The sequence below is a fragment of the Passer domesticus genome, chromosome 3 (assembly GCF_036417665.1).
Source record: "Passer domesticus isolate bPasDom1 chromosome 3, bPasDom1.hap1, whole genome shotgun sequence".
NCBI lineage: Eukaryota > Metazoa > Chordata > Aves > Passeriformes > Passeridae > Passer > Passer domesticus.
This window is the reverse complement of record NC_087476.1, coordinates 101,523,382-101,549,713: the sequence shown is the minus strand read 5'-3', so window position 1 is coordinate 101,549,713 and position 26,332 is coordinate 101,523,382. Positions and strand designations below refer to the sequence as shown.

General features: G+C 42.7%; 1 protein-coding gene across 1 annotated transcript; it reads left to right on the top strand.

Annotated features, from left to right (window-relative positions):
- Positions 1–549: 549 nt before the first annotated feature.
- Positions 550–26,054, top strand: SRD5A2 (steroid 5 alpha-reductase 2). Its single transcript, XM_064414732.1, has 5 exons — positions 550–901; positions 21,062–21,225; positions 22,992–23,093; positions 24,061–24,211; positions 24,750–26,054. Exons 1-5 carry the CDS (start codon positions 618–620, stop codon positions 24,814–24,816), a joined length of 768 nt encoding a protein of 255 aa, XP_064270802.1. The 5' UTR covers positions 550–617; the 3' UTR covers positions 24,817–26,054.
- Positions 26,055–26,332: the final 278 nt, after the last annotated feature.

Genomic DNA, 26,332 nt, shown 5'->3' with positions numbered 1-26,332 from the left:
CGCCGCCTCCGCCCTCGCTGCCGGCCTGGATCGGACCGGCGCCGGGAGCGGCCGGAGCGGGGACGGGAGGGAAGGGGCGAGAGAGACAGGGAGCGACGGGGGACTGCTACCCTCCGGGCGGGACAGGAGAGAGGGATGGAGTGGGACAGCTCCCCTTTGGACGGGGCGGGAGGGAGGGGTGGAGTGGGACAGCTCCCCTTTGGACGGGGCAGGAGACAGGGATGGAGTGGGACAGCTCCCCTCCGGGAGGAGTAGAAGAGAGGACTGGAGCGGGACAGCTCCTCTCCGGACGGGGCAGGAGAGAAGGATGGAGGGGGACAGCTCCCCTCGAGATGGGACGGGAGGGAGTGGGACAGCTCCCCTTTGGACGGGACGGGCCGGACAGGGCCGGGAGGGAGGAATGGAGTGGGACAGCTCCCCTCTAGAAGGGCCGGGAGGGAGGCATGGAGAGGGTCATCTCCCCTCCGGGCGCCTCGCCCGCTCCGGCACGGGGGGCTGCGCCCTGTGACGAGCCCGGGCGCGGGCAGGCAGCGCGGCGGGGCGGGGTGACGGCCGCGGCTCTCATAAGGCCGGGGCTGGCGCTGGCCGAGGGCTGTTTGCCCCCGCAGCCCCCGAGCATGCAGTGCCTCCCCGGGCTGGTGCTGGCGCTGAGCTCGCTGCTGGGCGCCCTGGCGCTGCTGCAGCTCTCGCTGCACCTGCGGGTGCCGTCCCGCTACGGGAAGCACGAGGAGCGGCTGTGCCGGCCGCGGGGCCGGCTGCCGGCGCGCTGCGCCTGGTTCCTGCAGGAGCTGCCCTCCTTCCTGGTGCCCGCGCTGCTGCTGGCGCTGCGCAGCCCGCCCCGCCTGGAGCCGCTCGGCTGCCGCCTCCTCTGCTGCCTCTTCTGCTGGCACTACTTCTACAGGTACCGCCGCCGGGCGCGGCTCCCTGCCGCCTCGCCCCGGGAAAACAACCCACGGGAAGCTGCGGGAGCGGGCGCAGCCGGGGCAGGTCCTGGCCGCAGCATCGCTCCCGCCCGAGCCCGGCTGGACACCCGCGCCCCGGGCTCCGCTCCAAGCGCAGGGACCGGCCGGGTGGGCATCTCTGCCCCGGCCCGACCGCCGGGGGAAGGAGCAGGGGATGCTTGAAGCAGGGGAGAGGATGGATGCTTTGAATTGTCCTCTTAGGGGGAGGGAAAAAAAAAAAGAAAAATAAAAGAAAAAAAAAAAAAGAAGGTTTCGCTAAGTTGAAGCAAAGGTTTGGATAAAACTCATCCAAATATTATGTAAAGGCAGATAGGAAGCGCGTGTAGCGGGCAGGAGCAGCGGCGGCCGAGCGCGGCCGTGGGAATGCGCGCGAGGCCGGGCGAGAGCAAATCCAGGGAGCGCCGGGAGCGCACGGGCAGAGCCACGGCACCTGAGCTGGTTCTTTGTGCTCAATTCCTCATCCCCGCTCTGCCACCGAAGTACCAATGTGTGCTGGTTTTTTTCCTTTTCATATATTTTCTTTTTCGAAACCTGGTCTTATCAGAGTCAACGAATGCTGTAACTCTAATTAATTCTGTATTTACTGATCAGGAGCTCAATAAATAGTAGAGTTTCTATCCAGTGTTGGTGATAACTTTGAAGAGTTACTACAACTGTCACCCAGTTCTGCAGTCAGTGGAACTTGGTTCTGGAAAATATCACCAGAATCCATCTTCTGCTCCACTTCCATTTTCTGTGGAGTTCTTTCATGAGAAAGTTGAATTTTGGTTATCTGTTTATGGAAAAAAAAAAAAAGTTTTTATTCACAAGTGGCAAGTGCATATGAAAATGTTATGCCATTGTGTAGTAAAGAGCAATGTAACTTCTGAGGCAAAACCTTGATTTGATTTGCCATTTTCCACCACCATTCCTATATCTGCTTTTTTTTTTGTTTTGTTTGCTTCATAGAAATAGAAAACATTATTGTAATATTTGATCAGAAATTATTATTTGCTACTCAACCAAAATCAATATATTGAAAATCCAGTTGCAGTATCTCTACAGATAGTTTAGGGGTAGAAACTCAAGGCTTTTCTGGAGAAATTTTAAACAGAGAATGGTTTACATTGCTAACACTATTTTAGACGTGTGTTTGTTATCACTCCCATTGCCTTTGCTGCAGGAGTCAGCTCTAGGACACACCCATAACATATTTGGCTTCCAGAAAGCAATATGTATTGATTATATGTAGTTATACAGAATGTAGTTTAATGTATTCTGTTATCAAGAATTTCTGATTGTTTGAGAAACACAACTATCAAAGAACACCACTAGACGACTGAAAGAAATATCACCCTACCAGTGATAGATATCTACCTATTGACTCTGTGGCTTCTTTTCCAAATTTATTGCTGGACTTAGGCAAAAGCACTGTGTTTTCACACATTTTCTTTCCCAGACAGTTCGGGGATCTTCTCATCTTCTCGCTGGAATTTCCTTCTTCTCTTGCAAAAGTAAAAGCCCTCACTTAACCAAGTCTGTATAAAACTTTTCTTTCTAACACAGCATGTTACTCCAACATTATTCTCACAGGCTGCAGCCCCTTCTCACACAAGCCATTCTGACATTCTGCTCAATCAATTAATATTTGAAATGTTGTTTTAAATATTAATACTCTGCTAAATGTAAAAAACAGCAAAACCACAAAATAGGAATTTTTCTGGGTTTTGCCTGAAATACTGTAGGACAGGCAGGTTCTTTGAGGGATCCTTGGTAGAATGATCTATGGCCACATGGTTATGTTTATGATTAGAGCCTTCTTGATAGCATGAAAGTTTTAACAATCAGCTAATTGTTATCTACAATTTCTAGCAGATAGGATAATTTATTGTTACAGAGACTTTTTTAGCCTTTAGCATATCTTACAGTTAAACAGAATTTCTGCAGCTTTCTTCTTTTCCAGACTTTTTAGCTACCTAGACTTTTTAGTCCTTGGACCCTCTGAGGGTTGGGTCAAATTCTTAGCAATCAGTAAGTGGCACAATAACTGTAATCTGGATTAAGCCTTTAACTAAAAGAATGGGATTTACTCAGTCCTTGGAGGAAAACGACAATGATGGAGGAGACATCCCTGACCTCTGGGCATTCACAAGTTTTGCCATCCAGAATCAGCTGCAGTCTAAACCCACCTGCAGCTCCTGGATTTTCTAAGGAGTACCTCATGGGAATTTAGGCTTCCCTGTTCCATGCTGAGTGCCACCACATCCTGGTGACAATGCTGGTGGGAAAGCTGTCTTATTGCAGAACTGAAAAAGGGGTGGAAAGAGTGCACTTACATATTATGTGCACTTGCATATCATGGCTGTTTGCCTATAAAACGATGCTGAATAAATCATATTACCAAGGGGTACTGGTGGCACTGCATTAGAAAGTTCCATTGCCATACAGTGTTTGAAAAGAGGTTCAGTAATTTGACATAACAGTCAGGATCTAATTTGACTTTTTGGGTTTTGTTTTGTTTTTAGTTTTGTTATCTTTACTTGGAATAATCTAACATCAGTTTTAAGTACTTTTGTGATTAAACTTAACTGCAAGGATAATAAGTAAAATGTTAAATCAATCAATAATAAAATTGCATTTACCTAATGGGTGTAGCCTACGTCATTTTCTGACTTTAAAATATTGAAATGAATAAAGGTGTTCCACTCTTAATCATAAAGGTATTTTGTTAATCCACTCCTACTTTTACTACTGATCATCTGGTATCTGCACTTAAGCATTCCTCTGTGTTTGTATGAAACATTTTCTTTGCATATTATTGCATAATTTAGTGACTTCTTTCTCTCCACAGGGGAGCTTTTATAATTCCTAGCCTTGTCCCATCTACTATAGCAAACATACATGAGGAAGGGAAGTTTTCATCAAAGGTGTGCTCAAAAGGACATTGTAATCCATAATGGAGAAACACAGACTTTCAAAGCACTGCTGTGCTTAGCTGTTCTGCCTTCCTTTATGTTCTAGCCAGCTGTGTTGCCCCAGTAGCTCCTTTTAGACTGAAGCACATATTTCAGAGTAACTTCAAGTCTTGGTCTGAAAACCCCTGAAAATGAAAAATGCACAATTTTTAAAATGGAAAAATCCAGTGTTTTCTTTGGTAGTGTTATCTTCTAAATTCTTTTACCCTTACTTAAACACGTTTAAAATGTATTGCTTAGATTTGAGTGGTCTTGATTTTTCTCCCAGTGGGCCTTGCTCCTTCTATTCACCCTGTGCTAATTTAAAGCACTCCCTAGTGTCCTTCAGTATTCTCTTACCATGATATCACTTACACGGCACTGGATCATGTTTTAATTTACTTGTTACAGAGCTGTCAAGTCCTCTGTCAGCATCAGTTTGATCCAGATAATATAGAAGCACATGACCGTATTTATGCTGAAGTACATGATGTTGTATTTATGCTGAATTTATGGGTTTGTGGTGGATTTATGCCAGATATAGGGGAACAGACATTTCCTGATCTGACACAGAGTTAGAGTAGTGCAGACACATGATACTTCATCCGACATGAGGTTGGTCAGGATAAAATTACCTTTCCATAAATTTAGGAACAGGTTTAAGCCACCATAATTAACTTGTCCTGCTTTTGGACATGTTGTCAAATAGCTACAATAATTTTTTTTATTTCAACTGAGGTATCGTAAATTAAATTTATAATATCACTGAACCACAGCAGACCCGCAATGCAAGACTTTTTTTCCCCTCTCAGTCCTCAGATAATTTCTGTGGCTTTTTTCCCCTCTCCTTTTTTTCCTGTATCCATTTTAAAATGAAGACATCAGTGTGTGATGTATGACACAGTGCCAGAGTTGTAGTAGCATGCCTAGAGATTCCTGTTCCGCCATCCTACTCCGATGTTTACAGACTGGGAGAGCACTTTGCTGTTTGGAGTCATAGAGGGACATCCTATGTTTCCAGGCTACTTAGAACACTCTGGAGCTGGTGTAACCTGGATTGTAACCAAGGTTACAATCTATTGCTCCTTAGGAGTGGTTTTCATTTATATCACTGTGTTTCCTTCATTTTTAAATAACTTTTCTATATGGGCATATTGCTTAGAAATGCTGTCCTGCCCACATCCATATTCACTGCTTGTCTAGAATTTGTGCCAGCTTAATCAGTAGTAATTTTGTATTTATTATCAGATTCTTGAGGAATATGCTGGAGTGTTGAAGGGACCACCCTAATACTGTTCTGGAAGCTGGGTTAACGCTGGTGGTGCCTCATTGACAAGGACTTTAGAGAACCTCTCTGCTGGCCTGCAGGAGTCCTGTGAGCAGCTCTGGCAGGGGCTGTGCCCCATCCAGCCCACTGCTGGCAGGGAAAGGAGATGGACACCCGGGTGGTGACTGCTGGCCAGAGAGCCAGCCCTCCCCCAGGGCTGCCCAGAGCAGAGACTTTCTGTCTGGGAGGATTCGGGAGGGAGGGGATGGAGCCGGGAGACCTCCCCTCCATCCTGCCTTGCCCAGTGGCCCGTGGGGAGCCGTGAGAGCAGAGTGCTCCCTGCCTTTGTCTGCCACCGCTAGGCAGCAGCCTCTCTCTTTGTGGCTTTCAGGAAGGGATGAAGAGGGATGAAGGCAGCTGCTGCTGCTGCTGCTGCTGCTGCTGAGGAGAGGACAAGGAAGGGAGGAATCCCAGCCCCGGCCTCTTTGGCTGCTCTCCCGAGTTAGCCAGCTCTTTGTGCCTCAACGAGCACTTTATTAGCACAGCATGGCGTGAATTTCGTCAAGTTCAGATGCTCTCTGGCCCTAAAGATAACATTCTTAAAATAGGAATTATTTGGAATCTGAAAAAAAAAAAATCGAATTCTGAGTTTTCACGTCTGTTTCCAGTAAGCACATAGCATCTTCACTTTCCCAGGGTAGGTTCTGTGGTTGCAGGGGCCTCCAAAAGTGATGGGGTGGGAAGGTAGAGAAAAGGAAGAAGTGAGAAAAGAAATGACTGCCAAGCCTGCCATCTGTATATGGAATCTCTGTGGAAAGCTGGTCATGAGCTGAAAATGATGAGTGGTGTAAGATGTAAGTACAGGAACACTTCTTGTGATAAATGACTTACAAGTATTTTACTTTGAAATGCAGTTTGTAATACAGCCTTTCCTGCTGGAGGGGCCGTGCTGGGAATGCCAGCAGAAGCCCTCAGGTGGCGAGGAGAAACCCATTTGCTGCCCTTCCATTTTGCAGTCCAGCTTCAAAACCAAAGGTGGGAAACACAACATGCAGCAATGAGAGGAAACCTTTGTGATCCAATCCCACATAATTCTTCATGCTGCATTTCTCTTGCCAGTGAGGCAGATAGGGTGGTGAGGGAGCAGAGGAGATGCCACCATGCACAATAGCAGCAGGGAAGGCCTTGTCACACTGATTTATGAAGATAATCCTGAAGGCAGAGGTGTAAAAGACAGGGTGCTGCATTTGCCCCTCCTGTGCTGCCCTTAATAACTGGGGCACAAGCAATTTAAAGAGGCGTTTCAGTTTCAAAGACCACCTAGAATTACATTTACTTATATATTTTCTTCTCTTGCAACTTTGTTTTCAATCAAGTCAAATCTTTGTTTTCCATTTTATTCAGTTAATATATTAAGAAACCAAATAAATGAAAAGCAATGCTGTTTTCATTACTGAAGTCAATCTGAGAGGCAGTAAGTAAGGCTGCTCTTTGAGATGCAGCTGTACTCCAGACTCTGCTTGGAGGTGACCCATTTGGTGTGCCTGTAGTTGGTTTTCTACAAATTTATATATTTCTAAAGAGATCAGGAAATGCAGAATTTCGTGGCAAGAGAATGGGAAATGAGGAGCATTTGAAAACTACATCCTCACATAAGTTTTTAACACTTCTTTTGGCCAGTTTCCCTCTTTCTAGAACTAAGCTGGGGGGAAGAAAGAAAAAGGCTCTTGCTCTGCAGAATGCAGTGCCTGCCTGTGCTGCCTGGCTGGTCAGGCAGGTGCTGTGTTTACCTGGACACACCTGGACTGGCCCTTTTTTCAAGTAGGAATACCTACTTGTGGTCAGTAAGAAAAGCAGCTCAAGCCTCCAGAGAAATGCTGAAGGATGGAGGCTCCAAATGAGTAAGTAATTTATAAATTAATATGCTCATAATTTTTAGAGGTATTCTGCATTAGTTCATACAGAGTTTTAGTTATGTTTTTTGAAACATAAAGTGGACAAACAGAAATTAGATTAAGTGTGAATGATATTTATATATTTAAGTGGTACTCTCCTTGCTAGTAGTGAACATAACCAGACCAGATAATAACCACCAGGTCAAATAGATCCAATCGAGAGATTTTTTTTTTTTTTCCCCCACAGAAATAGTTACTTTATCTTTTGGTCTTAGAAAGTTACCATTAGTAAGTGTCAATAACTGAAGACATTTCTATTGTTGACCTCTTACAACCTCTATAATTAATCTCCCAATACAAAATCTGCAGGTATTTGACAAGTAACAAATCCTGTTCTCTTTTCCTTCACCTTGATGCTTTGGAATAGACCCTGATCAGATTCCTCTTGGCTTTCACCAGCTACACAGTAGCACATTTGCATCCTCTCTCCTGCTGTTTGGCCTTGGCAGTAATTCTAGATCTGTCAGCAATACCCCTAACAGAGGCTGGCCATTTGCTGTGCCTCTTCTATGTATTCCTTGCTCCCCAGGCATCCCAGTGCATTACAGTAATGCTAATATATAATTTCTTCTCTTCTGTGAAAATACTGGATTCATTGCTATTTTTATCCAGGTTCCTCAGATTAATGTATTAATAGCCAAGAAAAGCATCTCTTCATATGCTTTGCCTCAGAATTGTAAAATGCTTATGTACCTAGAAGTGGTGTGGAGTTTGCTTCCTTGCAGCCTTCTCTAGCATTATGAAATATCTTCATAAATCTGCTCTCAGAATACTATCTGATTGCCTTCCTAACAGTTAGCACAAATAATCCTATCTATACACTCTCTTCCCAATGGAAAGTGGGCTGGCATTACCATTGTTTTTGCCCAGCCCAAATTATATCCATGTGATTTTTCCTTTTGTCTCTTGGTTTGGAAGATTTTCTGCAGAGATAACTAAAGAGTTTATCTTTCTTCACTTCTTTTCAAGACAACATGCCTCTTAGGAGTATCTCTGTATCAGATGCTAATTCACTTTTGCTGCTTTGTTATTACCAGGCAGCTTTAAATGCACTAAGGGGTATTCATGCCTGCTCTGAGACCTCGCTGCTGCTGTTAATTACAAAATGACTTGGTGGGTGTCAGTGCAGCTGCTCTGCAGAGAACTGTCCAAACTGCAGTCCCAGGGCAGACACCTGAGTCCCAGCCACCAGGACATCACCAAGGCACAGGAAGGTTGCCCTGATCTCCCCTGTGTGAGGTTTGAGCCCACTGAGGAACTTAAAGCACTTGCTATCCTATGAGCTCAAATCCTTTAGGACAATAACATTCTGAGCTGCAAACCCCACTGGGCTTTGGTAAGACTGGCAAAGATCTGGTAAAGATCTGGATTTGCATCACCACATTCCTGGTGTTGATATCAGAAAAGCAGAGTTATAAAGGATTATACTAAGACAGAGAGAGAAAAAAAAATATATACAAGAGTTTCTGTAAATGTTTTTTTATTTGAAAATAGTAATGTTTTTACCAAATAAGAAAATTGTTTGTTTTAATCATGACATGTCTGTAGTATTCCCTTATTTGGGCTACTCTTTTATTTCCTAGTCTTTTAAGTAGGAAATAAAAACCAAAAGAAAAGTGTTAAGGTCCACTCCATATGCCCAGTGGGAAATTTGTGATGGATCTTGCTCCTTCAAGAATCTGATTTTTCAGATCCTTCCACAAATCTGATTTTTTTTAATTTCTTATCATAGTAGAGGCAGCCACTAAGGAGGAAGTAGGACTTTCGTATTAAGCCAATAAATATTGTTTGACAAAAGGATACACTTAAACAGCCCCTTTGTGTACTCAAAATCTTGTATAATTAAGGAATTTGCCAGTTTTATGGAGCTCCATTTAGAAAAATAAAATCGTGAAATAACCTCCTAGTAGTATGATTATAAATCAGTGTCCATCCCAGACACTGCACATTCCCTTGGTGTAAGTTATATTCTTGGTATCTCCTTCTAAATTAATTTTGGGCAAGAAGAGTTATGATAAAGAAATACTTTCAAACTTAAATTAAGAGACAATTCTTAATTTATACATCTCGCAAGTGTTCTTCTCTGCCCAGAAGTCGATTTAAATGTGGCAGGTGATCAGTTCAGTAGGGTGATCCTTACTGAATTTGGTCAAATAATTAAATTCATATACATCTACCCCATTTAAATGTAAGAGCTGTGTTCCTCTTTCCTGATCACTCAGCTGACATTCTAATGATTTTTGCAACATCTCATTGTTATAACAATAGCAATGGGATTGTTTTGTTATAAAACAAACAAACAAAACAAAATAACAACAAAAACAAAAAACAAAAACAACAACAACAACAAAAACCCCACCACCAACAACAACAAAAAACCCCCCAAACAAACAAACAAAAAAAAAAACCACCCCAAACAACCCAAGTAAAATATTAGTTAAAATATTCCATGTAGGAAAATGAGAAAAGGCAACTCATAAGAAGAAAAAACAGTTAATTTTTATACAAGTCCAAATTTATTTTAAGAACCAGCTAAATTCTACATTAACTGTGAACTTTTGAAGCACCAGTTACTACTGTATTGATACCTAAGGATGGGCAGAAAGTTTCACCATTCCTAGGAAGGTGTATCCAAATGTGACCTTCAACAACAATGAAAAAAGGTCCTGTTTGAAGGAAGCTGGCTTTGACCTCCTCTTTCCCAACTACTCTTTAAAAACATGTAATACAGTAGCAACACCCACAGCCAGCTTTAGCCAGGTATAAAATACCATTTTCCTTACAACAGTGCTAGAGTTCAACTTAATCCAGCACCTCCCATGCTGGGAGACTGCGTCCCAGAAATGGCTCTGGAAAATGTCACCTTACCAAAGCTGTCTTCAAAGAGATGTGCTGTCTGCTAGGGAAAGAGGGTTTGCTAGGGGAGATGCTAAGGAGCAGATCAGTTCCCAGGCAGGACTTTGCTGAAGCAGATCCTGAGGCAGGGTGGTGGCCTGCAGCTCTTTGGCACACTGGTAAAGATGGGCTGGGTGACTTTCCTACAAAGATGACTTTCCTACTACCTTGATCTAGGTAATCATGCCATCATTCAGGGTGGGCAGGAAGGCTACAGAGAGCTCTGAATAAGTTAGCTGGGCTACCCAAAGAAGTATAGTAATGCTAGCATGGTCTCCTGATAGAGATGCATATGCAAATACCTCCAGACAGTGTGTCCTAAGGAAACCTTCCAGTGACTCCTGTCACACACCTGGGTAGGACAGTGCATGGACCTCTATTAAACTTCTGCTGCTCCTGAGAACAGGAGAGGAAGAAATGTTGAGAAATGACAGAGAGGAAGAAAAGTACTTGCATTACGCCATTGAGGGTTTTTTGCCTGTTTGCTTCTCTTTAGAACCTTAAAAAAAAAAAAAAAGAAGAATCATTAAAGCATTCACATTTTAAAACTTGGCCCAGATTAAGGTTGCTAAAGTGAGACATGTCTCTGACTCTTCCTAGGGAAAGCAATTTAAACTTGGCGGAGTTGTCTGAGAAGTGCATTTGTATCTGCTCAAACACATAAAGGTCGTCAGCTAACATTTTTAGAGTCTGTTTCTCTGGTTCAGATGAGGCTACAAGCAGGACCACAGAATGTGAGCCTGCAATCCAGCCAAGTACGCCCTAGGCTGGCACTGTAGGGAAAGAGCAAGGCTTTTCTGGCTGCTGGGATTATCAACAGAGAAAAACTAGTCTCCTAGCTGGAGTTCTGGCAACATGGATTAGGAAAAATACAACCTGTCTTGAATGCAGAGAAATAAAAACCACTGTGAGGTTTACAGTCAGGGCTACAAGGTGGGAAGAGACAGAAATGTCAGCTGAAAGAGCACAGGAAGGGACAAGTAGGAGAGTTGTCAACAACAGCTAGGGCAGTAGTGGGGCAGGAGTGAGAAGAAATGGGAAGGAAAAGGTCATGATGTGAGAGGGCAATATCCAGGTATCAAGAGATGATGCTGACATTATGCTGAGTGATTCACTCAGCAGCTTTCATTGTCAGGAAATCTTTTGACATATTTTGCCAGGAAACAGACGATTGTGACTCAGAATCAGCCCATGGCAGTTTTTCTTTAGGGAAAAAAAAAGGCTTCTAAGTCCTCTGATTATTTTAATGTAAGCACAAACTCAGGATCTGACCTGGCCACTTCAAATTTTGCTCCTCTCTATGCGTATATACTGCCATGACTGCCATGAGATCATAGAGGTTCAGTATGTTGTCTGAATATAATCTGACCAAGATTTAATGTTGAAAAAGGATAGATTATCAATTGTCTGTCTTCCTTTGGTCATTTCTCCGGCCCACAGGGGCAATTTATGGAAAATAATGACACCTGATCTGATAAGTACAGTTGTAAGAGCACAGATCTGTGCATCCTTGGATTTTTATGTAGACACATCCTGTGCCAGTTTTTATGTAGACACATCCTTCTGTTCTGCTCACGATCTCAGCCTCTGTGAACTCTTAGAACTCTGCTCCAGTGGAGTGGGGAACTTTTTGAAGTGCACAGCATAGTGTCTGATTAAGTTACTCTGGCATGTATTTTGCACTTTTGGCAGACTCCCACAGTTTAGCAATAGGAACAAAGTGATCTGTTTTCATAAATATCAAGTGATTATTTCTGAAGAAGAAAAGAGGGAGATACCTTTGGCTGGCTAAGGTTTTGACACACTATTGTTTAGATAAAACAACAAATATTCTCATAACCTCTAAGTACTGTTGCCCTTTAGATACTATCAAGCAGTGGAGGTAATCATGAAGCACTGTGAGATCTGCACATTTGTCATCACCACAATCCATCTAGTCAAGTTGAACTTTAATCCCCATACAAGTTGTCCTGTCCTCTAATCCCCATGAAAGCACAAATCTGGACCAAGTTTAATTAGGGTTTCAACTGTGATAGCTGGCCTGGTGCTGAGTCCATCAGAACCTCTCTCTGACTAAAATAACACTATGTTCCCACTCCCAGGCAGTTCCTGGCCACATACAGTCTTCAAGTTTTCTTCTCATTCCTGATGGGCATTTGTCTAGTCTGTCCTTAACAATTGCTGCTTATTGAGTTTCCTAGTATGTTCCAATGCCTCTTCCAATGTCTTTCCCTAATATCTAAGCTGCATTTTCTATACACCTGTTCAGGCCTGTTGCTTCTTACTGTGCTCCCAGTAGACGAGGAGAATGCTTGACTCTTTTCTTCTTTGCAGGAGCTTTTTATACAGTTGCCAATTGTTATGATGCAGATTTTATGACTGGTTTTCTCTTAGTTATTTTAAACAGCCCTGAGTCCTTCAGTCTTTCCTCACATCACACTTCCTAGACCACAGCTGTTTGTCTTTGGGCTGCTTCCACTTTGTCTTTTATAGAGAGCTGGACAGAGTATCATTTAAGCTCCTACTAGCTCCATGCAAAGGGGAAAGATTACCTCAGGTATCTCCAACAACACATTTTAACATTTGCCTTTTTCAAAATAGCCTGACATCATTTGCTCATGCCCAGTTTGCCATCTACCAGCATGCCCTCTCCTATCGAGCCCATTTTTCAGTTTGTCTTTTACATTTGGTCTTAGTTAAGTGTAGTATTTTGCCATTGTCTTTATTGAATTAAATAAACAGTTTTAAAATTATCAGACAAGTATTTCAAGACTATTCTAAACTCTGGTCTTCATTCTTGGTGTGCTCAGCATCTCTCAAAGCTTTGTCAGCCACAAACATTGCAAATATTTTTTCCCCCAGAGGCATAATATTAATGAAAAAACTGAGTAGTACCAGAAGGGTCTTTTGCAGAACCTCCCTCAAAAGATCTTTCTAGTTTGATAGTAAACAATTGGGAACTATTCCTTGATATAATCTTTCAATCAGTTTTGTAGCCACTTGACATCCTCTAAACCAGGAAACTCCAAGTTACTTTTATAAGTAACATGTGAGACAGTGTAAAAAATCTAAGGACAAGACACAGGACATTGTCTGCTCCTACCAGCCCTCTCTTATGGTATATCCAATTTATGTCAATTCCTTCACTCAATAAACCTACTTCATGAAAATAGGGTTACCTAAGTCACATATGGAAGTGAGTCCTGTCCTCTGTTGTTACAAATACACAGGGCTCTGAGTCAAAGAGGCTCTTACAGGTGTTACTGCCCAGGCTGCACATCCTGCACTCCCCTGACCTGGCTGTGTGGTGTCTGAGGACAAACTGTGAGTTTGTAGGGGATGGTACTGATTTCAGCAGGGATCTCTACAGGGGACATATTCCCTTTGCTCTATTAGCTCCACTTCACCTTTGGCTATGAAAGAGAAAAGTACTTTTTTTAAAAATCCCCATCTTTCTGATGAATATGCCAAATTTGAGAAGGGATGGTGAGAAATATATTAATATCTGGTTCATCTGGCTCTTGTTTCAGTTGCTTTTGCTTAAGGGCAGTTAATCCATTCTTCCCTTTGTTTAGTTCAGCTCTCATTCTGATCTCCTTTCCACAATACAAACAAAAATGAAAAACATAAGTGGCTGGATAATAGCAAATGAAAATAAAATAATATTTTAAATTAAGAATATTTCAAACCTATTTGGTATTTAAACCAAGTCAGAACCATTTAAGAAACAAATATCCTGGTATAAATGTATACTGAGTGTGATTTGCTGATGGATTGTGACTTGCAGAGGCAGCTTGATAGTGCACCAAACCCAGCAGTTCTGTTCTTGGTGCCCCTTTAGAAAATGCATAATTACTGAACTACAGTGTTTTGATCCTATATCTGCAAAACCAGCACGATGCTTTTCATTATCAAATGCCTTTTTACCAAAAGAATTCTCCTTTGTTGGTTCTGTCTGGATGCTGGTAGTCACTGGGAGACACCAGATTTTCTAGTGACATTTTCAGAAATAATGGAAGAAAACCAAGAGGAGTAATGAAGTAATTTATAAACAAAATTGCAAAACACTTTTGAAACCTGGCCACTGTTGCAGTGAATTTAGAAAAGGAAAAATTTTTGCCTTGGAGTCAAGCCTACACAATTATTTTCTACTAATTAAAACCAAATACCCTTTTAAAGTTCTTATTCCTTTCCTTTTTCCTAATTTGTTTTCCAACCACTTATATTTCATTAAATATAGCACATCTAATAATATCTGTATGCAATGTGAAGAGGACTAAGCTTTACCTATAAACTGTACTTATGCTTCTTACTTTGCATGGCACTTACTTAAATGGACAGCATGCTAACAATTTATATCAATCAATGAGGCATTACTGACTAGTTCTAGCTGGTCACAATGACTAGTTCAGGTGTTTATAATGTTGGAACTGAGTATTACATAGCACAGACTCCTTAAGATTAAATGCATCATGTTGGGTTTTTTTCCTTCAATGATTGACAGTGATACAGAAGCACCATTTTTTAGCCTTTTCCATCAGATACACATGCTTTTGAAAATATTTTTTTCCTATAACCTCCCTTGATTCAAAGGCAGCTGTAAGAAACTATGCTTTCCTGACCTGTCGCCAAGGTTTCAACCTGAAATCTCTTTTTAGCTCTGTGGCCACAAGTCAAGTGCATGGTTCCTTTGACTGTTCTGCAAGTGCTGTCATCCATGGTGTCAGCCTTCCTGGCACAGCAAGTACCACTCTGGAGCTTTACTCAAAAATGCTGGTGTTAAGCAACTGCTAATCTATTCTAAGGAGTTTATCATCTTTGAGATGTTCAGTTTGTAGAAAATGTTAGATGAGTCATGAGACATTATGAAACCCTGAAGGTATCATGCTGGATTAGAGTAGAGGTTCCTTCACAGTCAGCACTCTGTCTTGGCAGAAGCCAGAGTCAGATCATTCAAAACAAAATGCAGTAAATGATGGCCAATTGTCCTCAGCAGCTGCTACCTTCTGCCTCGCTTCAATGGAATATAATCTATACCCTGAAACATAAGAATTAATATTAATTCCAAATATTTGTCTTCTCTTTATTAAAGAATCTGCCTTTGTCTGTAATTTCTGATTATCCTCCCTCTCCCAGTCCTACCCAGCTCTTTACTTCAGTGTTTTTTTCTATATTACATTTAATAGAAATCTCGTTGCATTCAACCTAACTTCCTTTCAGTATCAGGACGACTGTTGGTCACAGCTATTCAGCTCTCCCAAATAAATTATTTTCTAGTATTGTGTGTTATTTCTCGTCTGAAATAAGTTTATTCTTATAAGTCTTCAGTACAAGTTCAGCAGCCCCCAGGGTTCAGTATGGCAGTCACTTACAAGTCTCTTCTCATTTTCCCACTGCATTTCTGATGGCTTTGCATTAAATCAGTGCTGCCCAGACTTTCTCTTTCCCATTGCCTTGCTTCTCAAGAACACCTTGAAACCCTGCTATGGTGCCATGTGTCTCAGGGTTTCCTCAGTCCTTCTCCCATCCTTTGATCAGTTGTGTGCCTTTATCTCTTGCCCAAGAAAGATGAGTCTGCTCCTGCCAGAAGTCTTCATCAGCCCTGGATCTGGCACTAAGAGACCACAAAGAAAGACTGTCCCTCCAATAACAGGCTTCAGGTGGGATTTATCTTGGAAATGAACCACAAATATCCCAAGGATAGTAGATTGACCCAATTTTTTTTAGATAGACTCCTCAGAAATTAACCTGATATGGCAGGTTTAGTATTGTTTTATACAATTGATTATAAGATTTTAAATCATATATCTGTCTTTCTTATTCCTTAAATTATAGCCATCAACATTTGTCCAAAGGTCTTTGGAGGAACATGGAAGTAGGTTATTGCATATGGAAAAATATTGCTGTATTGGAAAAGAGAGTTCATTCCAACTTTGTTTTTGTCATCACTAGATAGATAAATCTGCATGATTAAAATAAAAAGGTAATTCTCTTGCTCCCCTCACCGACTCTGTTCAATGATTTAAGACGAGCTTCCAAACTGGGCCACAGTCCAGGAAGTGATTACAGTTACCTGATGGTTTCACATTGTCCCAGTGATGCAGGGATGAGGAACATCCCTGCCCCAGTCAGGAGATGTGCCCTGCAGCTGGGATCACCCAGTGGCACTCACAGCTCTTGCACTGGTGGGCTCCTCAGGCAGCTCTGGCTGGGCATCAGCTCCAGAAAAAGAGCTCAGCTCCTGAATTTGCAGCTTCCTTGCACCAGGAGATGAGACACAGCTGCAGTACAGGAGATGAGGTGTGCTGTCTGTCCTGCCCCTGCAGTGGCAGAGGCTGGATGGGCAGTGCATGGTTCCTGCCTGCTGACATTGCTGGTGTGTCCCCTGTGTGCAGCCCAGATTTTGTTCCCAACTCTGTGGCAGAGTATGTCCCACTGTGCAGACCCTAACAAAAGGGACATGGTCCACCCTGAACAGTACAAGTAGCTGCTAACAACCTGCTTTTCCTCTAAATATTCCTGGCTGATGATGTTCTCAGTCTGTTGCAGAGTAAGTGGGGAAGGGAAGGGTAAAGCATCTCAGGGTAGGATGTTTGAGGAGAGGAATACAACAGGTGAGGAGTTTCTACCTGCATTGTGATGCTGGGACATCTGTAGATATCATGATGAAGGAGGGTTAAAATGTTTAATTTCGCTTTTGAAAGTATTTTGGAGTATTTTCTTTTACTTTCCCTTTAAAGAGCAAATTAGCCTGCTGCTTGGAACTGAACATTTACCCATCACATTTGTTTTAACCCAGTCTGGGATAACTGAAAATTTTTAATTGGCCACAGGAAAATTAGGTGCCAGATTGTGTCCTGATGTGGACTTGACAGATTTCTCCTATAAATATCCAGTGAGATATTTGAGTTGTGTGTAACACAACTCAAAACCAGTAAAAGTTTAAAATTACCTCAGAGTGCATTTAACCTACAAATAACCTACAGAATGGGGCTCAGAAAGTATGTGCAGACTAATCAGCAGCAGATGTCTTTAGGACATCTAATTTGGCATCCATAACTCTCCAGAATAATTAGAGGCTTTGTGTAAGGCACCACAGCCACCCCAAATAGAAGTCCATCATGTTTGTGAACGACCTGAGCCTTTGTCCAAGTGGTCAGGTATGCTAAGGGTGCCAGCAACTCTCTAGTAATGTGATTCCAGTGACAACTATGGTGTTAATAGTTGGTGCAAAGAGAACTGGTCTGTGTAATCTCCTCAGGTTTGGACACCAATCTTGTCAATCTGTGCACAAGAAAGATGGAAAGTAACTCCATGGTTTGATAGCAGGCCAATCCTTTCACATCTGACTGGTGGTTAGTGTAACAAAAATCACAAGGTTTTTGTTATCACCTGAGGTACAGGTATTTGTACAAATTAGAAATTGAAAACAACCCCATAAGGAAGGAGGTGCAGCAGAGCCTAGAGAGCTGTCCTCTACTTAGAGAGGTCTTTGTCTGAGAAGGTACCAGTAGAGTGGTGAGAACTGCAGACAAGACCTCAGCAAGGAGTTTTTAGGGAGTGAGAAAGGGGTTGCAACACGGGCCCTCATTTGGAGCAGGGTGTCTCACCTACTGCATGAGCCCTGCAGCAGCTGCACAGCATCCGCCTGTCTGTTTTCCAGGCTCAGCTCAGTGTATGCATGAGCTGGGAGCTCCCTGAAGGCATCACCCTCATGGGAGGGCTTGGCTGCCCTCCCTGACCTGAGCCACCAGCCCTCCCCACTTTTTGTAGGTCAGGGTAGGACAAGCAAGGAGCCAGAGCAGGTGGAGCCCAGACCATGGGAAGTGTTTCTCAGGCGCCGTTTGGCACATTGGTTCATCTTCACCAGGCATTCAGGGCAGGCCCTGCCACCCAGAAAATCCCTGCAAGGACTCAGAGCATTCCTGGTCAGGAGAAGTCCGTAGCTCTCTTCTGGAAGCTGGCCAGGGTCACAAGGGATGGGCCAGGGCATTCAGACCGTGCCCCAGCATGAGTAGGACAAAGCTGGGTTATGGCCAGTGCCTGCTTTCAAGGAGAAAGGCACCACATCAGCCCTGCCCACCTTGCAATCTTTCTGCTTCCTAGGCCTTTGTTCATCCTGGTTAGACCCAGAAGAAGGAGGGCCATCCATGCCTCTGTCTGCCCAGAGGCACAGATGGGCAGAGACAGCACAAGGCTGGTGGTCCACAGGCCTGGAGGGAACCACGTGTCCTCCGTTCCTGGCACCCTTGACCCAGTTGCCCCAGGTGTGAAACACCTTGAGCTTCCAGAGTGATAAATGAGCCGTTACTGTCTGAAATACTGCATCTAGGCCCACATTTGTGAAAAGATTCCCACCTTCTGTGGAAAGAAGAGCAAACCTGTACTTTCCCTTGGTTTAGGCGAGTCTCTCCAGAGTTTTCAAGAATGTGGACTAATACCTCTAAGATGAAATTTGATGCAATGTCAAATTATTTTCTCTTCAAAACCTGTTCTTTTGGAAAATAAATTACGGGGAAGAAAATGAATAATGCATTATTCATTCATTTAAAAAGAAGCTGTTGGCAATGGTTTAGTCAGATATAGTGCCTTTGGCTGGTAAAGATAATAAAGGAGTAATGAATTAGTCATCAATACTGCACCAAAAGGTCAAATTTGTCATTGGACTAAAACCAAAAGGCCAGATTTGTTCTGTTATTCTAAAATGGTGGTCTTCAGGCCCCTATTGGTTTTCACACTGCAAAATAGTTCCAGCAGAGATGCAGACTCTTCCATGGAATATTTAAAACTACTAAATGTCCCTGCTTTATCTCTGTTGCTTTTTCAAATCTCATCAGGAATAGTTTGTGCACCCTAAACTAGCCATGTAGTACAATCTCATGCAGAGAATTGAATCTGGCCTCTGGATTAACAGACCCACAGAGATTTCCTTGGAGAATTTGTTCCACAACAAAGATTCTTGGATGAAATCCTGACTTGGGTTGTCCAAACTGCTATGAGGCAGGATTACAGTGATGCCAGGATTTTACTACCTCAACAACTAAACAAAGCTGGTGCCTCCTGGCTCTCCTGCCATTGTACTTTTATTTTGCATGCAGATTCTTTCTGTCCTGTGTGCACTCCCTGGCAGAGGGGTTGGTGGCCTCCTGTTACTGCAGGATAAGCCACCTTCAAGGGCCTATAACCTCTACAGCAATAGCAGCACCAGGAAGCAGCACGGAAACAATCAGTTTTTCTGGGACCTGAGAAACTCCTGTTTGCATCATTGTAAAAACTCAGAGACTCTTAAACCTGACTGGTTTTGGCAAAGGATAAAGCACTGCCAGTCCTACTTGAATCTGCTGTATAAATTCACCTCCTAAATAATTTTGTGTGGTTTGCATCATTCCTTCTTCTATGCCATTTGCTGTCTTCAAGCCCACATTTGCAATTTTCACACTTTTTCTTGTAACTGTTCAGGTCGAATTTGTCGATATGACTTCAACAGCAGATCAGAATGCTAAAGCTGGCCTTGATTACTCATAACTCCAGCAGCACATTCCCAAAGGGCAAAGCCAGCAATTATTGGTAACATTACTCAAAAGAGCATTCCTTCCCATTCTGTAATAAATATGATAAATGTGATACCACTATCTGAAGAATATTTTCCATACCTCTTACGTTTTTCTTTCTTTAAAAATATTTAGCACTTCTGCATCACAGCTGCCTTAATTGCTGGAAATCTGCCTTGCTTTGGAAAGCAGTGAATACATTAGCATGCTGCTGCTTGTACTCTGCTTACTCATTTCCAGGCATAGTATGAGTTAATCTAGATTTATATTATGAGATTTTATGCCTCAGCTTGCTTAAATTGACACTTGCAACATGGGATGTGAATTACTTATCAGCAATGCTTATACACTGGTATAATGAGCAGCATCCAAAGCCCAAGAGGGCAAAAGAAAGAAATTCAGAGTGTAGATTTTTCCACTTACAGAACTTAATTTGCCAGGTAAGAAAACACTTACTCAAAATGAATATAACTTCTTTGTTTCACTCTCCCAGGGATGATATGGATTGCCCGAAGGGTCAAGGGGGATACAACTACCTGAAGCAAACATATATATAAATTAAAATTATACAAGCATCAGTTATTTGCTCACATAGATGTTAATGCTACTGTGAGCACAGGTGTTGTCTAAGAAATCTTGGTGTCTAGCATATTAAACTTATGGCTGTAGCTCTTCTTATTTTAAACAAAAGCTTGAAAGCACAGAGTGGAGGCAGGGACTGGAGGTAAAGCAGCTCCCCAGGCAGGGAAAACCAGTGCTCTGCCCCTACATCAGTGTCCAAGCAGAGCAGGACAGAGCTGTTGTGTGTTAGAGATGCATGGGGGTCTCCTTCTGAGTGAAGTGGGAGAGGCTGGGACAGGAGGTTACATCTTGGGCTGTGTACTGCAGGGCTGGGAGAGCCAGAGGGGTCTCAACACTGCCTTCAAGCCCATCTGCCACCATGGGTTAAAGCCCTCAGGGATCAGGAATGTCTTCTGCATAACAAAGCTCCTCCCGATGCTCGATGCTCGTGGCACAGTAATCCTTATTTGGAGAATCAGTATTGCAGGTGGTGCTGCCCTTCACAGACATCAGTGATGTCTGAACACCATGTCCCCGTGTCCCTCCGCAGCATCCAATCTTCCCTTGGCCCACTGGAGCATTAAATCGAGTCTTGAAATGAAAATGCAGTTTGTGGGCACAAATTCCTCATTTTCAGCAACAAGCATAGAGAAAGGTACAGAGACATTCTCAAAGCATCAGTGAATCTGGATGAGCTTTCTAACTTCCCACCTCGGGTGCAGTCCTGAAGGACCAGAAAAAGATGTGTATCTGTAGGATTTCATGTTCCAAATAAATTGCTGATCTTATATTGTTGCAGTTATTTTCAATTTTTTTGTCTTTATTGACCTATTTTCTACTTTGTGCTTTGTTCAATTTTTTTTCCCTACAGCAGAGAAATTGCAAATACAATGTTATCATGAGCAATGTGCTGACTTTTTTTTCTTATCTACCTTAGGACATTTATTTACCCTTTCTTCACTAGAGGCAGACCTTTCCCACTGCAATTGCTTTTCTTTGGCATGTTATTCTGTATCTATAATGGCTTCCTCCAGGGGTACTACCTGATTTACTGCGCTGAATACCCAAACGATTGGTGCACCGACATCAGATTTACATCAGGTAATTACAGCTGCAGGATTCCCAAGATCTAATCTCCAAGCAATTTGTAAGCATTTTGAATTTTGTCCTAATCTTCAGGAACATGTGAATCAAACCTGTTGTGATGGAAATCAGCATAACACCTGCTTGCTGGCTCAGATAAAACAAGTAAATGTGCAGTAACTTTTTTTTTTTTTTTCAGCTAGGCAGCCACCTTTGAAGGTATATCATGTTATGTGTTAGTCTCAAATCATGAGCCTTGTTTTACTGACACCACTCAGAGCCTCCTGCTGCTGTGGGCCATGGAGATGCAGTCTCTGGTGCAGGCGCATGGGCTGTGCCCTTGCTCAGCCAGAAGTGTGCAGCCAGCAGCGGCTGTGTGCGAGGGCAAGCTGTGGCTTTCTCTGCCCAGCCAGGGAGCTTTGTGCTCCATGCAGCTATTCCGAGTGAGAGAGAAAAGCAGGGCAAAACCCCAGCATGAATGAGGCTTTAGGGACAAAGAGCTCTTTTTTTCTCATGTAAGGCACAAGGGAAGATTAGAGATCATGCACAGTCTGGTTGTATATTAATACGATTCCTTTATATTCCGTAACTTAACAGCCTCGCTACATTTCACCCTGTAAAATCCCTCAAAGAATAACTGAACAGGAGTAGTTAGATGGCATTACAGATTTGGTACTGCACAGAGAGTGGTTTTAAATGTAAACATAGAAATGAGGATTAACATGGAGGTCTGAGGAAACATTTTGGATATGACAAGTACAAACTAACCAAGGTACTCTCTGTACCACTTCAGACCATGGATGCAAGACCAGTCTTTTCAGACAGCATCACCTACTAAAAATTCTGGACATTGTTTAGTAAGCTCTCACACATCCAACAAAGAAAACACCATATAACTTCATTTTCATGATAAATAAAATACAAATTTAATGTTAAAAAAAAAGAAAAGAAAAAATAAAATCAGCATTAGCAGTACTTGAAACACTAAGGAAAAAAACCAGTATATTCTTCTGCTACAGACTCTTGCCAACTTTCTGTTGCTACTGGAAATGCTGAGGTTTTATCAGCATTCAGTCTTTCATGTATACATTGTAGTGCACACACTATTTCTTTTCTTGCTTTCCCATCATTGTCAGAGCTGATTTTCTCAGTGTCCAGCATGTCACAAAGTGAAGGGCATGTCACCTGCAGACTTTCTCAATCAAATGCCTCTGATTTTTCAGTTAAATGGAATCTGGTCAATGGATGACTCTGGCCAGATAATGTCAGCATCCTTCAGCAAGTACCTGCTTTCCATCCATGCCCAAAGCTCTGTCCAGGCAGCCTCACTGGCAGTGAACGAGATGTGCTGAGATGTAGGCTCCTTTCCCAGTTCCAGTGCTGTGCTGGATAACTTTGTGTCCCTGTGCTCCCCTTTCCTCAGCAGTAAAATGAGGGGTTTGGTACTTGCCTACAGCTCAGTGCTTACTCTGCAGAAATGTGCACACCTGTGGCTGGCTGTCATCAGCTGTGGTGGCCACGGGGTACTTTGTGTCCCCCCATGAGTAATCAATAAATGGGGACTATGGTCACCTGGAAGTTCAGCTGAAAGTGCTCTGGTGTCACCAGTCACCTTGTCCTGTTCAGTAGCCTTCTTGGTAGCATCTTTTGACTTGAAAAAGAATCCACCCACCTCACATTATGACCCCTGTCTGTCTGCTGCAAAGACAAACCTCACCCATGAGCTTGAGCAGGGATATCTAGACAGAGCTGCCTTTCTAATCCATTTCTTGTTGGTTTCTTAGGCATCCTCTTATTTCTGCTGGGAATGGGAATCAACATTCACAGTGATCTCCTGCTGCGCCAGCTGAGGAAACCCGGGGAAGTCACTTACAAGATTCCTCAAGGTATATTCCTGTCCTCTCTTCCTTCAAGGAAGTAGGGCAGCAGAAGAAATAATGTTTTCTGACTGAATTCACAGGAGAGTGACAATAATGGCAGAGAAGCTGCTCTTGCACAGGTATTTGGTTCAGGTGCCCCCCAGGCTGCAGGGACTGCTGAGAGCTTGCTGCAGACACTCCAAGGAAAGCAGCAAGAGTATCTGGAAAACATGGACTGTGAGGAGAGATTTTAGCAAATTGGCTGGTAATTCTGAGAAGATTGAAGTGGACACAGGAAGAGGATTTTAACTTTGCAAAAGGCAGCTGCAAAGAAGGAAACAGTCTTCTCCACACCCAGAAAGAAGTAGTAGTGGATCTCCTTACTGTGCAAAAGGCGGATTCAAAGTGTAAACTTTAGGGGAAAATAATAACACCAAGGTGTTGAACTGCCTTTCCAGGAAATGTCTAGCTCTGTAGAGCAACGTGGATAGGAATCCAAAAATTTCTTGGGCTTGGTACTGACTCCTTCTGCTGGCTTGCTATGGATGGTGATATGTATCTCCTAGAGTTTCTCACCTCCAATATTTACTGGCCTCTTGTAAATGTTGTGAAAATCTGAGATCCAGATTTTGCATTCCCATAGAGAGTGAAGTTGTGAAATATTTTTAGGGCATAAAAAGAACAGACTAATGGTAATTATTATAATTTTAATCTAATAATGGTCTTTCTTAAGTTATTTTCCAAATGAAAAGAAATTATTGTGAAAGTGCTGGAAACATCTGAGTCAGAATCCCCCTTGATTCTTGTATTTATACAAGAATTTCAAGCAAGATCCCCCTTTGGCATGGCTCCACTGGCTTCAGGGAAGTGCATTTAGGTTGCTGCTATGGGCTGAATAAGAAAGGATACATATTCTGCTGCTGGCTTTATGTGAAAGAACCTTCCATGTGCAGGAGATGACTGTAAAAGTTAAATATTTGGTCTGTTGCTGCAGGAGGACTGTTCACCTACGTTTCTGGAGCCAACTACTTTGGAGAAATCGTGGAATGGTTTGGTTTTGCCATTGCAACCTGGTCCCTACCCGCCTTCGCCTTTGCCTTTTTCACTCTTTGCTGCATTGGTCCACGTGCTTATCACCATCACAGGTATCAAACTGTTCCTTGCCATATGCTGCTACTCCCCCTTGGAATGCAGTTTGCAAAATGCCAGGGAGGACCAGAGCCAGGATTTGGGATAAAACTGAAATCTAAAGCCATGTACAGGAGGTGTATTGGGTTATTTGTGTAAGGCAGGCAGTGAGCTGGTGCCCCTGGCCTGACAGTCATGGGATGTGACCTGAGCTGCATCACTGCTTCCACCCTGCTAAAGCCTCTCCTTACTGAGCCTTGCAAACCTGAGCCTTTCCTAAAGGTTTCCCTTGCAACCTCTGCAGTCCTTTGGAATAGATATGCTCTGAATTCCTAAAATTTCTACTTTAGGCCTGTTAGAATCTTAGCAGTATTATCAGTTAATGAAATAACTGGGTGTAAACAGTTTTGGAGCTGCTCTTTTGCAGAGTTACACACTGAGGTAACAAAGAAAGGCAGCTTGGAGCAGTTTTAAGGTTCCTCAGCTGATCTGTATTGAAACTGTGCAGTTTCCCTCTATGTATGCAGGTTCACTGTCTTGCTTATTTTCTTTCAGGTACTATCTCAAGACATTTACGGACTATCCAAAATCAAGGAAAGCCTTGATTCCTTTTGTTTTTTAATGATTGAAATATGGACTCTTTCTTTCGTTTTTATAGGATTTTTTTTCCAATTCCTAGTTTTAATGCTAGGACTGACTATAATTAATTGTACAGATGATGTCCCAGGATTGTAACAGACAAGGCGGTAATTTGGAATGGAAGCTTTTATCTTAATTAGAGGGGAAATTGCAGATAGTTGTGGGCAAAAGGACTCCCCAAAAACATATTTGCTTCTCTGTGCAGTTCTATCTATGGCAAATAAATATGTACCTGCATTGACATCAGAAAAAAACCCAAACACTGGCTAAATATTGTTGCAGAAAAGTAAAAAAATAAGCCCATTACTTTAGAGAAAGTCTTCAGCAGCCACTCCAATTTATAGCACTTCTGCAACTGCTCCTTCCTGCCTCCACGCTGCAGCACTCATGGCCTCACTCTGCTGGCAGTGCCACACTTTAAACCAGAGAGGGGGGTTTCATTTGCCCCTAAAAATTCCCCAGCCCATTATTTTTCATCTAAAAGCCATCTTAACCCCCAGAAACACAGTGTAACAGGAGGGAACTTGTGCTGGCACAAGGCTGGGAGCCGTGTGCCATGGCACAGAGGTGAGGCGAGGTACACGGAGATGGAAGCTGGCACTCACAGGCACAATGTCTGTGTTCCTTCCTTAAGCATTACTTTCCTCACTGTCAGATGATTAATCTTCAGCCATCGGGGTTTGTTTTTTAAATGTACTTTGTTACAGCAATTGCAGATCCATTAGCATTTCTTTTCTCTTGCAAATCCAGATCTTTTTTTTCAGAATAAAAATTTTTCCACTCAGTTGTTGTTCATAAAAAGATTTGAAATGGTGATGTGTGACAAAAAATTACAACAAATAAAAAGCTCTGTGTTGAAGAAAATGTTCTCTGACACTGGCAGTACATTTTGTCTACGGAGAATATTTTCAGATACTTTTATTAGGAAATGATGCAGAGATATTGAAGTTTTATAAACAGACATAATGCCTTTTCCTAATTTCAGGATAGTTAGGAATTTTCAAAAAAATGTCATTAACCCCCATAGGAAGAGATGTCCCCTTGGATGCTGATAGTTTTAGTTACCCTTTAGAGCATAAAATCTTGCTAAGAATTATGCTGAGTAGCTGACAAGAAAAAGACCAGACTGCACACATGAAACATGCTACCTGCTGTTGGAGTGACCTGATTGATTGTATGCAATTTCCTCCAAAACACAATAAAATTCATGTGAAACACAGAGCTGTGTTAGCCTGTAATTTACTGTTTGCAGAAACAAGTCTCTGTGACATTGCTTACCAAGTTCTGCTCACACCAGCTTCCTCCTTCTGGACAAACCCTCCCTTCTTTGCTGATGTTATAAATCATCTTCGCTACCAGAGCAGAGCAGCCAGCTGAGGCTGGCTCCCACTGCACAGTCCCTCTGCAGCCCACAGGAGAGCCATGTGTAGGCAAAGGTAAGGGAGGGAGAAAATAAGATTCAAGCAAAATTGTTGCTGCGTGGGATGAGAGTTTCTACA

Excerpts from the sequence above, each read along its gene's own strand:
- SRD5A2 (XM_064414732.1), top strand. The coding sequence starts at position 618 with ATGCAGTGCCTCCCCGGGCTGGTGCTGGCGCTGAGCTCGCTGCTGGGC. Across the intron at positions 21,226-22,991 it reads CGACATCAGATTTACATCAG|GCATCCTCTTATTTCTGCTG; the intron begins GTAATTACAGCT and ends TTGGTTTCTTAG. Across the intron at positions 24,212-24,749 it reads CGTGCTTATCACCATCACAG|GTACTATCTCAAGACATTTA; the intron begins GTATCAAACTGT and ends ATTTTCTTTCAG.